At 38.2% G+C, this 16,116-nt stretch overlaps 1 protein-coding gene across 2 annotated transcripts in view; it reads right to left on the bottom strand.

The window, feature by feature from the left end:
• Window positions 1-14,451, bottom strand: part of TUSC3 (tumor suppressor candidate 3) — a 220,663-nt gene extending 206,212 nt beyond the window's left edge. The window contains exon 1 of one of the 2 annotated variants that reach the window (XM_041752465.1): window positions 14,120-14,451. In XM_041752465.1, coding sequence (XP_041608399.1) covers window positions 14,120-14,257 — 138 coding nt within the window. In that variant the 5' untranslated portion in view covers window positions 14,258-14,451. The remainder of the gene's footprint in view (window positions 1-14,119) is intronic. The other variant, XM_041752466.1, reaches the window with a different exon arrangement.
• Between the last annotated feature and the right edge of the window lie 1,665 nt (window positions 14,452-16,116).

The following is a 16,116-nucleotide window of genomic DNA, read 5'->3' on the forward strand; positions in this document are numbered from 1 at the left end:
CACCCAGCCATAGAGTAAGAAAAGTAGATTTGGAAAACACTGTAGACCAAATGAAGCTAACTAACAACCATATACAGAACATTCTGACAACAAGCTACACATCCTTCTGAAGCACACATGGAACATATAAAAAAAAGTCTTAGCAAATTCAAGAAGACTAGAATCATATCAAGTATCTTCTCTGGCCATGATAATAGGAAACTAGAAATTAATAAGAGGAAACTGAAAAACTCACAATTATATGAAAATTATTAACATACTGCTGGACAATGTACCAAAAATGAAATCAAAGCTAAAATAAAAAAGTATCTTCAAACAAATGTAAATGTAAATACAATCTACCAAAACCTATCGGATGCAGCAAAAGCATGTCTAAACGAGAAATTCATAGCAATAACCACTATATTAAGAAGATACCAAATAACCTAATTCTACACCTTAAAGAAAAAGAACAAAATGAGTGCAAAGTTAGCAAAAGGAACAGTAAAGATTAGAGCAGAAATAAATGAAATTGAGAGCAATAAGACAATAGAAAATACTAACCAAACTAAGAGTTCGTTCTTTGAAAAAGTAAAATTGACAAACTTTAGGTATATTAACCAATGAAAAAGAGAGATGGCCCTAATCAACAAAATCATAAATAAAAAAGGAAATATTACAATGTATACCAAGAAATAAAAAGAATTGTAAGAGGCTATTAAGAATAACTACATGCCAATAAACTGGACAACCTAGAAGAAATGGAAAAATTCTTAGAATGACACAAACTGCCAAGACTGGATCAGAAAAAAAAAAAATAGTCTCAATACACCAATTACTAGTAAGGAAATTTAATAAAAAATCAACAAAGAAAAGCCTAGGACCAGATGTATTCACTCATGAATTTTACCAAACATTTAAACAATCAATGGATGCTTCTCAAAGTTTTCCAAAAAATCAGAGAGAGAATGCTGTGAAATTCATTTTACAAGACCAGCAGCACCCTGATACCAAAGCCAGAAAAGAACAGTATCAAAAAATGACAGACCAACATTCCTAATACCAATGCAAAAATTCTCCATAAACTACTAACAAACTGAGTTCACAACACATTTAAAGGATCAATCATCATCATGGTCAAGTGAAATTTTTACCTTGGATGCAAGTATGGGTCAACATGCATAAATCACTGTGACACATAATAGAATGAAAAAAAAATACCATGATTATCTCACTAGATATAGAAAAGGCATTTGACAAAATTTAACTTCATTAAAAAACTCAGCAAATTATAGAAAAAATATACTTCAACATAATAAGGCCTTAGATAATAAGCCCAAAGCTATTATCATACTCAGTGATAAAAGGTTAAAAGCTTTCCCTCTAAGATCAGGAACAAAACAAAGTGCCCACTCTCATCACTCTTATTCAACATACTCCTGGAAAGTCCTTGCCAGAGCCATCAGGCAAGAAAAATAAAAGGCATCAAAATGTGAGAAGTAAAACTGTCTCCATTTGCAAGTGACATAATTTTATACATAGAAAGTTCTAAAAACTCCATCAAAAAACTATTAGATCTAATCAACAAATTCAGTAAAGTTGCAGGATACAAAATGAACATGCAAAAATCAAAGATTTCTACAAATAATAATGAATTATCTAAAAAATAAAACAATCCCACTTCAATAAATACAATAAAATACTAGGAATAAACTTAACCAAGGAGTTGAAAAATCTGTACCCTGAAAACTACAAGACTGATTTTATTTGGTGTGCCTGGGTGGCACAGTTAATTAAGCATCTGTCTTCAGCTCAGATCATCATCCCAGGGTCCTGGGAATTGAGCCCCATATTAGGCTCCCTGCTTAGCAGGGAGCCTGCTTCTCCCTCTCCCTTAAACCTCCCCCTTGTTGTGCTCTCTCTTTTTCTCTCTTGCTCATTCTGCTCTCTCAAATAAATAAAATCTTAAAAAAAAAAAAAGATTGATTTTATTTAAGTAATTTCTGCACCCAACATGGGGCTCAAACCTGTGACCTTGAGATCAAGAGTCATGTGCTCTATCAACTGAATAAGCCAGGAGCCCCTGTGAAAACCTAAGACTGAAAGAAAACTACAAGAATGAAAGAAATTGAAGAAGACACCAAAGAATGGAAAGGTATCCCATGTTCATGGATTGGAAAAAAATACTGTTAAATGTTCATACTACCAAAAACTATATACAGATTCAATACAATCCCTATCAAGATTTTGATGGCATTTTTACAAAGGTAGACAAAACTATCCTAAAATGTATATGAAACCACAAAAGATCCCAAATAGAACAAAGCATAAGACATAACACTTCCTAATTTCCAGCTACACTCTAAGACTATATGTCAAAGCAGTATGGTACCAGCATAAAAAATAAAAAATAAAAAATAAACCCGGAAAAATAGATCAATGTAACAGAATCAAGAGCTCACAAATAAACCCAAGCATATGCAGTCAACTGCATATTTGACAAGAGAGCCAAGGATAATCAGTGTAGAAAACACAATCTCTTCAATAAAAGGTGCTAGGGAAATTGGATAGTCACATGTAAAATAATGAAACTAGACTCCCATCTTACACCATATACAAAAACTTTTTTAAAGATTTTATTTATTCACAAGAGAGACAGAGTGAAGCAGAGACACAGGCAGAGGGAGAAGCAGGCTCTCTGTGGGGACCCCAATGTGGGACTCAATCCCAGGACTCCAGGATCACTCCCCTGGGCTGAAGGCAAATGCTCAACTGCTGAGCCACCCAGGCGTCCTCACCATATACAAAAATTAAATTGAAATGTATTAACACTTGAACAGAAGACCTGAAACCATGAAATCCCTAGAAGAAAACAGGTACAAAAAGTCCTTGACATGGGTCTTAGCAATAATTGGCTCTGACATCTAAAGGAAAAGCAACAAAATAAAAAACAAATGAGCCTATATAAAACTAAAAAGCTTCTACAGCAAAAGAAACCACCAATAAAGGAAAACAATGACCTATAGAATGGAAAAAAAAAAACATATTTGTGCAACACAGCTGATAAGAAGTTAATCTTCCAAATATATAAAGAACTCATACAACTCAATAGCCAAAATTAAAAAAAAAAAAATCCAATGTAAAAAATGGGCAAGAAACCTGAATACACAGTTTTCCCCCAAAAGTAAAAAAAAAAAAAAAAAAAAAACCAACAACAGGTACATGAAAAGATGGTCAACATCATGAGTCATTAAAGAGATGCAAATCAAAACCACAATGAAATATCACCTCATGCCTGTTAGGATGGTCATGAATAACAACAAAAAAGTAATGCCTGTCAGACTGCCTATATCATCAAAAAGACATGAAACAAATGCTGGTGAGTATATATAGAAAAAGGAAGCTGTGAGTATGCTGCTGATGGGACTGTAAACCAGTATAGCCACTATGGAAAACAGAATGGAGGATCTTTAAAAACATAAAAACAAAACCATCCTATGACCCAGCAATTCCACTTCTGAGAATGTACTTAGAGAAAACAAAAACACAACTCAAAAAGATATCTGCACCCCCATGTTCATAACACCATTATTTACAATACCAAGACACGGAAACCTAAGTGTCCATCAGTAAATGACTAGATAAAGAAGTTTTGGCATATATATACAATGGAATAATACTAAACCACAAAAAAAAATTAGGAAATACTACCATTTGCAACATGGGGGCATTGTGCTACGTAAAACAAGTCAAAAAAAAAAAAAAAACAGAAAATACCATATGACTTCACTTATATATCTAAAAAAAAAAAAAAATAGAGGAGATAACACTTGTGACTCGTGATTACCAGAGGTAGAGTGGGATAATTGGAAGAATATGGTCAGAAGTAAAAATTTTCATATATAAGTACTAGAGATGTAATATACAACGCGATGACTATAGCTAATACTGCTGTATAATGTATAGAAAAATTGTTAACAGAGTTACTCCTAAGAATTCTCATTAAAAGATTTTTTTTCTTTTTAATGTATCTATATGAGAAGACAGGCATTAGCTAAAACTATTGTAATCATTTTCTAATATGTGCAAATCAAACAATAATGCTATACACCTTATATAATGATGTATACCAATTATTTCTAAGTGAAACTAGAAAAAATAAAGACATGCAATAACAAATGCTGGTGAGGATGTGGAGAAAAGAAAACCTTCATGCACTACTGGTAGGACTGCAAACTGGTATAGCTTCTACAGAAAACAGAATAGAGGGCAAAAAAGAAGAAGGAAAACACAATAGAGACTCAAAAAATTAAAAATAAAATTACTATGTGACCCAATAATTCCACACCTGGAATACATCCAAACAAAATGAAAACACTAAGTCAAAAAGGTATCTACATCCCTGTATTCATAACACCATTATTTACAACAGCCAAGACATGAAAATAATGTGTCCACTGATAGATGAATATGAAGCAGCAATGGTGAATGTGCATAAATATGTATTACATACAATGCATATATACCATGTCATACACACACACAAATACACACACACACACACACACACAGAGGAAAATATTGCATTTGGCCATAGTAAAACTAAGAAATCCTGCCATTTGCAACAATGTGGATTGACACTGAAGATATTATGCTCAGTGAAATAAGTCAGATGGAGAAAGACGAATACTGTATGATTTCACTTTTATGTGGAATCGAAGAAAAAAAGGTTTGTAGAAACAGAGTAGAGTGGTGGTCACAGGAGGTGGGGGTGGGGGAAATGGGAAGATACTGGTCAAAGGGAACAAACTTCCAGTTAAAAAGTAAATTCTGGTAATCTGATGCTCAGTATCGTGATTATACTTAACAATAGTGTATTATTCGCTTGAAAGGTGTTTTGAGAGTAAATCTTAAATGTCTCTCCACAAAAAGGGAATGGTAACTATGTGATGTGATGGAGGTGTTAGCTAAGGCTATGGTGATGATCATTTTCCAACATATAATTGTATCAAGTCAGCATGTTGTACACCTTAAACATTCAAAATATTATGTCAATAAAACTGGGAGTGGGGAGGGTGAGGAAGCAGTAGCCAACGATATCAAATGCTATATAAAAATCAAGTAGTAAAAGTACCCGTTATGTCTGGCAATAAAGAAAATAATGACAATCTCAAGAGCCCTAACTTGTCAAATAGGAAAACAAATTATTTATCAAAAATGACACACATCGGATGCATCAGTTTTTAATTTTTCTCTTGTAATGTCAAATCAATTTGTGCTATTCATGCAAAATAAGCCATAATACATCCTACAACTCACTCCCCCAGTATCAGCACCAAAGCAAATACGAAGCATTTACTATGTTCCATGCACTGTGCTGCTAAGTACTTTACAGGATTATCTCGTGTAAGGCTCACAGCTCTACAGTAGGGACTAACATACTATCTCCATTTTGCAGATAAGGAAGAGACTTAGAATGATTAAGTAACTTGACCAAAATAACTTCAGTAAGCATTTACCAACCGCAAGGCACTATACTTTGCCTTGTGAGTGCAGAAATGAAGAAAAAAACAAACAAGCCTCATCAAAGGCTTGTAGAATAATAGGAATGACAGGTGACAGACAACAATTCACATTAAGTGTTATAAAGAAATAAGCACAAAGATCCATTCGTGTGAGCACAGAGGAGGAGTTCCTCATCCAAAACGGGGCAGCGCAGGTAAGTGACTTAAGCTGCCACATAAGGGAAGCATGTAAGAGTGGAGAAAGAACAAAACAGAAAGTCAGACACAGGCTCACTCAGGAAAAGCACTAGTAGCACACAAAGAACCTTGGGATGGCACCCTGGGGCATTTAAACAGTATGCAAACAGTACTCCTCAAAGATAGCATCAGGTAAGAGAAGTTTCAGGAGAGCTTTAGCTGGGGTGGGGGAAGAGTGTCCAAAAATTCACAAGTAAAGGTCTGAGACCAAGTGAAATGTGCCCGGATTTTTGGCTTTGGCAAATAGATCTGTGAGCACACCTGACTTAGTATTAGGGATTACAGGAGGCACTGGTTTGAGTTCTGTGTCATTTTAGAGTTCTGATTCTTGTGACCAAGGTTTACCGTAGCCTAACTTCATTTATTTAAACAGGTTCCTAAGAAACAGATGGCTTAATTTTATAAATTATGTTCTCAAGGGAATCTAAGCAGCATTAACAGGATTTACTTGCCAAATGTTTACATATTAGGCTTTTAAAAAACAAATATCCATGAAGAGGAAGTTATAAAGTTAAACATCAGCTATGAAAAGACAGCAGAAAATACAGTATAATAAAAGTAGTGAAGGGGGGCGCCAACTCTGACAGCATAACTGAGCATGGGCATATGGAAATATAAACTCTAGTGTCAGGAAACCTAACTTCTAGTCCCAACCTTGTTATTTATCCTAAACCTGACACTCCTACTCTACCATTCCATAATGCAATATTTTCTTTTTTTTATAACTATTTTTTTAAAGATTTTATTTATTTATTCACAGAGACAGAGAGAGAGAGAGACAGAGACACAGGCAGAGGGAGAAGCAGGCTCCATGCAGGGAGCCCAACGTGGGACTCGATCCGGGGACTCCAGGATCACACCCCCGGCTTCAGGCAGCACTAAACCGCTGCACCACCAGGGCTGCCCTGCAATATTTTCTTTAAAAAAATCTATGGTTATGACTCCCTTTATAATTTGGAATATGCTCCAACATCAAAGCATGTGGCTCATGTATCCATCACGAGGAAGCTAAATTTAATTAGAGTACCATTATGTTAGTATTACACCTTAACTCAGCCAACTCTTTTTTTTTTTTTCAGCCACTCTTTCTTCCCATAAAGTCTCTAAGAGGAAAATGTACAGGAAACAATAGCAAGACATAGCACATCACTTTCCTGAGCATGAGAAAAATCTTTTATTCACTTTGAAAGCTCCAATGCCAAAAAAAAATAAATAAATAAACAAAAACATGCTACAATCAGCATTGCACAATACCCTCATCCTTGGAGGGGGGAGGGTCCCAACTTTTCTTTCGCTTAATTTTCAACTCAAATGTAAACCAAAACATCATATTAAATATGATCACTTGCAAAACAAAGGTGTCTTCCTCTGTTTTATTAGGTAGTCCTTAAAATGAAAATATGTAGCAATCTATTACATACAAAAAAGCAAAAGAAGTATTTTTTTAAAAGCATTCACATAGAATATAGCATTCAGTAAATATATCTAAGGCATAATTTATTCATTCTCTTCTTTCTTGGGCTTTTAAGACATGTAATAAATTTCCAATTTCTTTCCTATAAGGAACACATGGAAAAATTCACTTTCAAAAACACCAAAACAAAAACAAAAACAAACCAAAAAAAAAACACCAAAACAGGGATCCCTGGGTGGCTCAGTAGTTTAGCGCCTGCCTAAGGCCCAGGGAGTGATCCTGGAGTCCCGGGATCGAGTCGCGCATCGGGCTCCCTGCAAGCAGTTCTCCCTCTGCCTGTGTCTGTGCCTCTCCCTCTCTCTCTCTCTCTCTCTCTCTCTCTCAGTATTTCATTAATAAATAAATAAAATATTTTAAAAAACAAAAACACCAAAACATATGCAGACTTGTAATAATGACCATTAACATTCAAAGACAAAGGAGAGCTATATATATATATATGTGTGTGTGTGTGTGTGTGTGTGTGTGTAAATAACCTTTAATATTTATTATCTAATTCACAAAGCAGGTCATATAGCTAGGTAATTGTTAAGTTACTATTCACAGTATAGAAAGAAAGAAATCTTTGGAGTAAGGCTGTAAACTTACAAGTTGGGTAAATAACAATCATGGGTAAAACTCTTAATCCAAAATAACTTTCCTTACAAGTTGGGTAAATAACAATCATGGGTAAAACTCTTAATCCAAAATAACTTTCCTCAGCAGAATGCTTTCAAATAAAAAATATGAAAATTCAATTCAAAATGTCTTAAACAATATTAAGTTTATTAGCACATAACAAGGAGTCCAGAGTTACAGCAATTACGAGGCTAATTAAGTCATGTTACTTTTTTCATTTTCTAAGATAATTCAGACTTATTTCCAACTTCCAAGTTTAATTCAATGAGTTATCTATCCTAAAGTATCTCAACTTAATATTTAATATGAATAGTGAACAAATTCCACAATTTGTAATGAATTCTGTACCCTAAGTTTTACCACAATACTCATGTGAACTAATTTCCCAATGGTTTGTTTTCCAAGCACTGACAACTCTGAATTAATATATTTCCAAAAGTTGTGTCAAATGATGTTGCAATGTTAAGCTATCTCTAAGAATACACTTCTGAAATAAGCAAAAGAGGTCCATTTAATAAAATCAGTATTACAATTTATTCAACCTATACTCAAGTGATCCTTTTCATTAAAGATAGTTGAGTTCTCGTGGTAACATTTAGTAGAAAAAAATTTCTTTTTCATATCTAAATGTCAAACTAATTAGGTATCTTTACATGATCAACCAAAACTTTGTAACAATAAACATACTAATAAAAGCCTTCCTTCTATTAACTTTTTTCAGCTCATAAAGGGCTTCAGAATTCTACTTTTCTATGTTAAGACTTTTATCATAGATATTGAAGAACTCCATAAGTTTAGATAACAGATAACAAGCAGGGAAGACAGACAGATAGCAATTACTACAAAAAAAATTTTATATTGGGATCCCTGGGTGGCGCAGCGGTTTGGCGCCTGCCTTTGGCCCAGGGCGCGATCCTGGAGACCCAGGATCGAATCCCACATCAGGCTCCCGGTGCATGGAGCCTGCTTCTCCCTCTGCCTGTATCTCTGCCTCTCTCTCTGTGACTATCATAAATAAATAAAAATTTAAAAAAAAATTTATATTACCTATTGTCTTGAATCATTTTTGAGATTTTAATATTCAAACTAAATGTTTTTCATAGCTTATATTAAGAGAGAAATCCTAGTTTTCAAGATATTCTCCTTAAATTTATGTACAATTCAAGAAAGTACATAAAGCCATACACTGTGCAAAGTACAGGATAAGAGCTGCAAAGACATATTATACTGGCAAGTAATTACTTAAAAAAATGAGGTTCTAGTATGTTAAAATTTGTTCCCCATAAAACAGCACTGTTAACAGCAATGAGAAAACAGATGCACAGAGGGAAGGATTATGAGTTTCCCTTTAGATATGCTCAATCTGAGAAGCTGCAGAAAACTTGCTCAATAGGTAAAATAAAAAGTAGATACTTATATAAACAGTATTTGGTCCCCTCATTGCATGATGAACACACGCACACACTCTCACACAGGTACTCAATGTTACATAACATGTACATTTGTTCCTCATCTATCTGTTCTCTAGCAGGGGATCAACAGCCACTCCCATACTAAGCCAAAGGTAAATTTTCTATCTTGGTGGAATTATCATGATGCTCCAGGAGGGAATCTTATGGAAAAATGCAATCGTAAGATAGTCTGACTTGCCAAATAAACCCTGGAGACCACCAAAGTAACTGTCAGTCACTGGCATACAGATCACACTCATCCAAACTCACTGCATATTGAAAAAACGCAAAGGTAAATGTGGCAGAAGATTAACAACTATAAATCTGTGGCTCAGGTTACACATTCTGCTCTTTCCCTTTCTCTGCATCTTCCATGTAGAACACACTACATATATGGGACTGAATGTACTGATGGTGTAGGTACATGAAGGAAAATATCCCAAAATTATCTTTTGACAAAGTTGCTCTTTATCTCTTACTTAAGGAGATAATTCTTCATAGATTTTGACATAACATGCAAGCAAACTGACTTTGTTCTGGACCCCTTTTCAAGGATGTATATAGCACAGAAGGCTTGGAAGACAGTGTCCTTCCAGAATAAAGAGCAGGTTTGTTTCCTTTCCAGTTCATGTCACCCTCTGGGTCAAAGGTCAAAAAAGCTTCTGGCCCATTATAAAGGATGAGCAGCTCCTTAAGCTCAAGGCTCTTCTCCTGCCACAGAACTGCCTACACCTATAGGGGTCATTTAGCCTGCGTCATCAGCACAAATGCTGATACTCTGGCAAATCGGCTGCTGTGAGTAATAAGCTGTCCACCTGTGACCCAGGAGTTCCATGCAATCTGCCCTATCTGTGAAACTGTCGCAGCTGAACCTTCACAGTACTTGACAAGCAGTTCTGGCCATTCTGAGTAAGACCTGTTACTCCCAGTTACTCACCAAGGAGTTACTGCACACAAAATCTAGCCTAGAGTCAAAAAAAAAAGCCTAGATGAAACTACCTACATCCCATAATCTGTGATCTATATGTATACACATTAATACATAATTACTATGCATTTCTTAAAGTTGTGCTCATATATTTACAAACTTATTCTCCAACTTAAGTTCTTCCCTTAAAGGTAAAATCCACTGCTTACTTCCATACTCTCCCTCCTCTTCATTTGCTAAGATAGTAAAGTATTTCACAGCCACGCCACTAAAAAAATAACTGGATATACACATCTCAGTGTAAAATATACTTAAAAACGTTAGTGACATACATAAGTTATGTCAGAGGCAATCTCACTTGGGCAATCATAATACTTCACAAAAATATGAGCTGCTCAATTTTTCATAATTGCGATATTCATTGTCACCTACATGTCATAGCCTATTAACTAATTTAAAAGATAATTTATTACAATAGCTTCATTTGATGATGTCAAAGCTAATAAATCCACTGGAAATTACCGAATTTGTGCTTTTATATTATTAGGTGTTATTACATATCAAAACAATTCTAAATGAAGTTGATTGATGTTAACATAAAAAATACAGAAGCTGTTAAAATTTTTAAAAAATAAGGTACTACATATGTAAATGATATACCACCAAGAAACTACACTCACAAATTCATATCACTTTACATGAGGATTCAAAAATTAGTGTAGTGACTGTATTCAATGTAATTAAAGAAAGTGACTATAAATATCTCCACTCTTCTTTTCCTAGTCACGTATCTATTGCTTTTCACTATATTCTTAGAGAATATAACAAAATTATTTTATTTAAGATTTATTTTTATTTATTTATGATAGACATAGAGAGAGAGAGACAGAGAGAGGCAGAGACACAGGCAGAGGGAGAAGCAGGCTCCATGTGGGGAGCCCGACGCAGGCCTCGATCCCAGGACTCCTGGATCGTGCCCTGGGCCAAAGGTAGGTGCGAAACCGCTGAGCCACCCAGGGATCCCCCAAAATTATTTTTTAATGAATTAAATGTCTTTACAAAGAAATAGATACAAAAATATATACACTGACACACAGACCCATGAATACCACCAATTCTTCCACATTGCAAAAGTCTCCTCCTGGGAAGTTCTAAAACAATGTTAAAAGTCTGGAACTCAGTATTTCATAATAGGCAATTTATTCTAGTAAATATTTTACAATAATGATAAAATCAGTTTCTTTAGCAAAAAAAATTTGACAAGTATTTTATCACATTTTAGGATCTCATCATGTCTACTGCTCTCATTTAAAGAACACATGATAATAGCTACCAGTATTGATCATCTGCTTATGTTCAAAGCACCGCACTAAGTAGTTTATATACAGTCTTATTTAATCCCACTGACAACTGTGAGATGTAGGTATTATACCTGTGTTTTAAAACAAAGAAATTAAAACTCAGGAAAGTGGTTTGCATCTTATACAATTAAATAGTGACTGAGTTGTAACTGGACCATCTGACCCAAAAACCTATGGTGGTAACTATTCCTTAAAAGCAACTAATGTCCAATCTTGGTTCCACATTCAACTGAGGATGCCAGTGTGGCCTCCTCCGTATGAAGGGATACACTACTCATGCCAAGTCAACTCCTCTAGGACTTATGACAGTAATAAGTGGTAAGTTTTTATTGTGTAATAAGTTTTTATTGTGGTAAAAACTAAGTTCCAACTGCTGTACTTGCTGGTTCAATGGTATCAAATTTTGTATTGGGCATCAGGTTCTAAACTCAGCAAAGAATGAAGTAACATGTTCAAAACAACCCTGGAATGCCCCTAGAAATGTACCATAATGATGACCAACCACTTTCCAATATTTCTAATAAAGAATGTTTTTCTTCCAGTATTGAAAGACACCACAGCCCTCTAAATCAAGGACTAAGATTGAAATCAAGTGATCTGAACCTCACAAATAAATTTGTATAACTTAAGTGAGTTTATTCTCACATACTACATTCCACATGTGTGCTCACTGAGTAAAGCATTAAAACTTCAAATATTTGTTATTTTGCTCTTTTCCTTAAATATGTATAGTCTGCAATACTACCACATAGTAGTAATAGACTCTCCAGTTTAATAAAAGCAGTTCTGGAAGACATCCTTTTTCTAATCCTTAACAATTCTCTCCCTAATTTTTCATTTAAAACATCTTTTATAAAAAATGTTAATGGAACAGATGTTATTATAACTATACTAAATTAACAAATGTTTTCACCTGTTAAAAGTAGTGTATAATTGGATACTAAGATACCTTGAAGATGCATGCTTTTCAGATTTTCCTTCCAACTGAAAGTTACTGTGACCACAGTGATTTTCTTTCCTTTTTATTTTTTTTAAGATTTATTTTTAGAGAGAAACTATATCAACATGATGGAAGGTGGGGGAAGAGGCAGAGAGAAAAGGCTGGAGAGAATCTCAAGCAAACTCCCTGTTGAGCACTAAGCAGGCAAGGCTCCTCTCAAGACCCTGAGATCATGACCTAAACTGAAAAAAAAAAGCTCAAGGGTCTGAGCTACCAAAGTGCCCCAACAGTGATCTAAAAAGCAAAACATCAGAACTTCCATGGAATTCCTCACCATTTTTTACTGCCCTCCAATGTGGCAATCTGCAGGGGGAGGGACAAAAAAAAATTTTTTTTTTTAATCTCTTCTCTTCTTCAAGAACTACTTTGGACACCTAAAACTCTTGGAATGTGGTATATAAATACCAAACGCTAAAAAATATACCTTTAAATTATATGTATGTATTAATATGTATATATGTATTTGTAAATACAGTTTTAACAGTCCTTCTCTAAACCTCTTACCAGATCCCTACAAAGAATTTCATATGGCCTACTTTCACCTTAAAATTAAAAAGCTAAAGGGAAGAAGTTACTATTGAGTTCAGAGATGTTTCAGACAAAAAGTAAAGAGAAACATCATCTTGAGCATGAAGCTGTTTTTTCACTCTCTACCCAGCTACCAAGAAATTTGTGGTACTATTTTAAACTCGAATTAGATTTTGAGTCACGGGTGTATAATACTTCACGGGGGGGGGGGGAACTATCTTGATTGAAAGCCAATACTCTTACTAAAATACTGTACGATTACAAACACTACTCCCATTTCCACACTAATTTTGTTTTTCTGATGCTGCTAGACTGAGTATCCGAGGCAAAGGCGGAGAACTTAAAATCACAAATAACTCTGTTTTAAACATAGTGACTTCAACCCTCTTAGCCAAAGTTCTTAGAGGACTAAGATTGAAATCAGGTGAGCTTCACAAACAAATTTAATCCATGTGAGTTTATTCTCACCATTAGGAGTTCAACATAAAGAAAAACCTACAGCTTTAAAAATGTTAAAAATGTGTCACTATGAATATAAACTACGAAAAAACACATTTCTACTACGCTGCCCTGCTTCCTGAAAGCGAATAACGAAAGGAACTGGGAACCTGAACGTAAAAACCAAAAGTCCTCCGGAGGTTTGCAAATACTCCGGAAAGGTTACTTTTGCACCCAACACACCCCTTTCAGGGACTCAAGAGCACAAAGCTCGGCCTCTGAGGGTCAAAGGTGTGCGAGGCTCAGGCGCAGAGTGAAAAGGGGCCGCTTCACCGCTTTTGAGAAAACACCAGGCTAACCCCACAGCCGCGACCGCCAGGCCCACGGGCCTCCGCAGCTCCGCGCTCGCTCACCGCAGCGCTTCCGCCGCCGCCGCCCACGCCCCGGTTGCCTAGCAACGCGGCCCGGCTGCCTAGCAACGCCGCCGCCCCGGCCCGCCCGGCCCGCCCCGCCCGCCCCAGCCAGCCCCCGCCGCCCCGGCCGCCCCGGCCCACTTGCAGGGCCGAGGGATTCATTCTACCTCTTTCTTCTTCTGTCCTCCCCCGAGCTGGATGCAGAGAAGCAGCAGGAGGAGGAGGAAGGGAAAGCTCCCGGTGGGCAGGTAGCGCAGCCGCCGCCCCGCCTGCCTCCGGCGTGAAGGAGCGCCCCTGGCACCCATCGCCGCAGGGCAGTGTCTCCTCCACGCTCGGTAACCGTGCGCGCCCAGCTCCTACCGGCGTCCGACTCCTGCCAGAACAGCCGCCGGCCGCCCCTGCCTGTGCCCTCGCGGGTGCCTGCGGCTTCGCCGGGGAAGCGGAGGCCGCGGAGGACGCGGAGGAGGAAACTGACGGCGCATCCGGTTCAGCAGGAGACGGGACCCGGGAAGGCCCGGGATGGGGCAGGAAGTGGGCGTGGCGAGGGCGCGGGCCGCGAGCGCGCGGCGGCTCCGCTCGCCGGCCCGCGGGGTGCGCTGCGGCTACGACCCCCGCGCGAGGTCCCGGGAGTGTGCGGGGCCTCTGGAGTGCAGCCAGAGTAAGCGCCTGCTCACCTGGAGCCCCAGATGGGCCTGATCGCCTTCTGCAATGATGCAGGAGCCTGCTAAGGAATTCGTAAACCCCTGGCCCCTCGGGCCGAGGGGCAGTCACGGTTGCTGCCATTGGGACGTTTTTGGAACCCCAGCCGTGGCTCCCGTACAGCCCTCCCAAGCCTCTAACTAATGCACAGAACACAACCCCGTGCATGCGTAGTAGCCGCCTGCAACTTCACAGCTGCTGGGTGCAGTCTCGGTGGAGGGGCCAGCGGAGCCGCCCTCAGGCCACGCCCCCCCCCCCCCCCATTCATTCAGCCTCCGAGGAGTGGATCCTCTGCCCGAGGGCCGAGCCCCGGTACTGACGCTTGGGAATGCAAAAATGAAAAGGCCGGAATTGGATTCCTGGTCTTTGGACATTTTAAGAACAATAGAAGCAGACGGTTTACTGAACATCTGATAGGGGCCAGGTAGTGTTAGGGGATTTCTTTCGCTTCAGTTTTGGGTTCTTGGTCAGGCTGAGTGGAAGGATGAAGAGGTGAGGGAGCAAAGCGAAGTTTATTGAATTGTCGACAGTACAAAGCTCTGAAAGGGAGGGGAGCCAAGAGGGTTGCCAATTTGGGGTTCAGATCTGGGGGAGGGGTATGGGCTTGTTGGAGGGCTCTTTTAATCTGATTAACCCTCCACGCCCCCCTTCGTCCAATCAGGTTTTTGTCATCTACCTATCCCGTGGGAAAGGGTGGAGGGCTCCTTGCACGTGGCTGAAAAGGCTTTGAAGGGTGGTTTCCTCGTAGGACAGGGCCCCTTGTCCCTGCCTGCCTTTCTTCCAAGGATCCTCCATTACTGTTCTAGTGTAGCATTGATTCTCCCTCAAGAATTCTCCTGTATCATGAAAACCTCTGATAGTCTAATGAACTCTATTGGCCCAGTCTTAAAACAGTATTTCTAACTGAAAAAAAAAAAAAAAACTAAATTCATAAGATACAAAGGCATCGCATGAAATGCCATTATCAAAATTAAGACAAGTCACCTCCTTTCAACGGCTCAACAAACATTTGTATTTGGGGAATGCTAGAAAGCAAAGGGAGGTGTAAGAACCAACCTAGGGGCACCTGGATGGCTCAATGGGTGAGGGCCTGCCTTCCGCTCAGGTCCTGATATATCCTGGGAGGAGTCTCTCATCAGGCTCCCTGCGTGGTGGTGGGGGAGGGACACCTACTTCTACCTCTGCCTCTGTCTTTCCTTCTGTGTGTGTGTGTCTCATGAATAAAAATAAAATCTGTAAAAAAAAAAAAAAAAGAGCCAACCTAAAAACATCCAGACTTTGGGGCGCCTGGGTGGCTTAGTTATAGTCTACTTTCAGCTGAGGTCACGATCTCCCCTGTGTCAGGCTCTCTGCTCAGCAAAGGGTCTGTTTCCCTCTCTCTCTTCCTCTACCTGTCCTCCCTACTCTTTCTCTCCCTCAAATAAATGAAATCTTAAAAAAAATAAATAAATATTCAGACTTTACA

Source organism: Vulpes lagopus, chromosome 4 (assembly GCF_018345385.1).
Source record: "Vulpes lagopus strain Blue_001 chromosome 4, ASM1834538v1, whole genome shotgun sequence".
NCBI lineage: Eukaryota > Metazoa > Chordata > Mammalia > Carnivora > Canidae > Vulpes > Vulpes lagopus.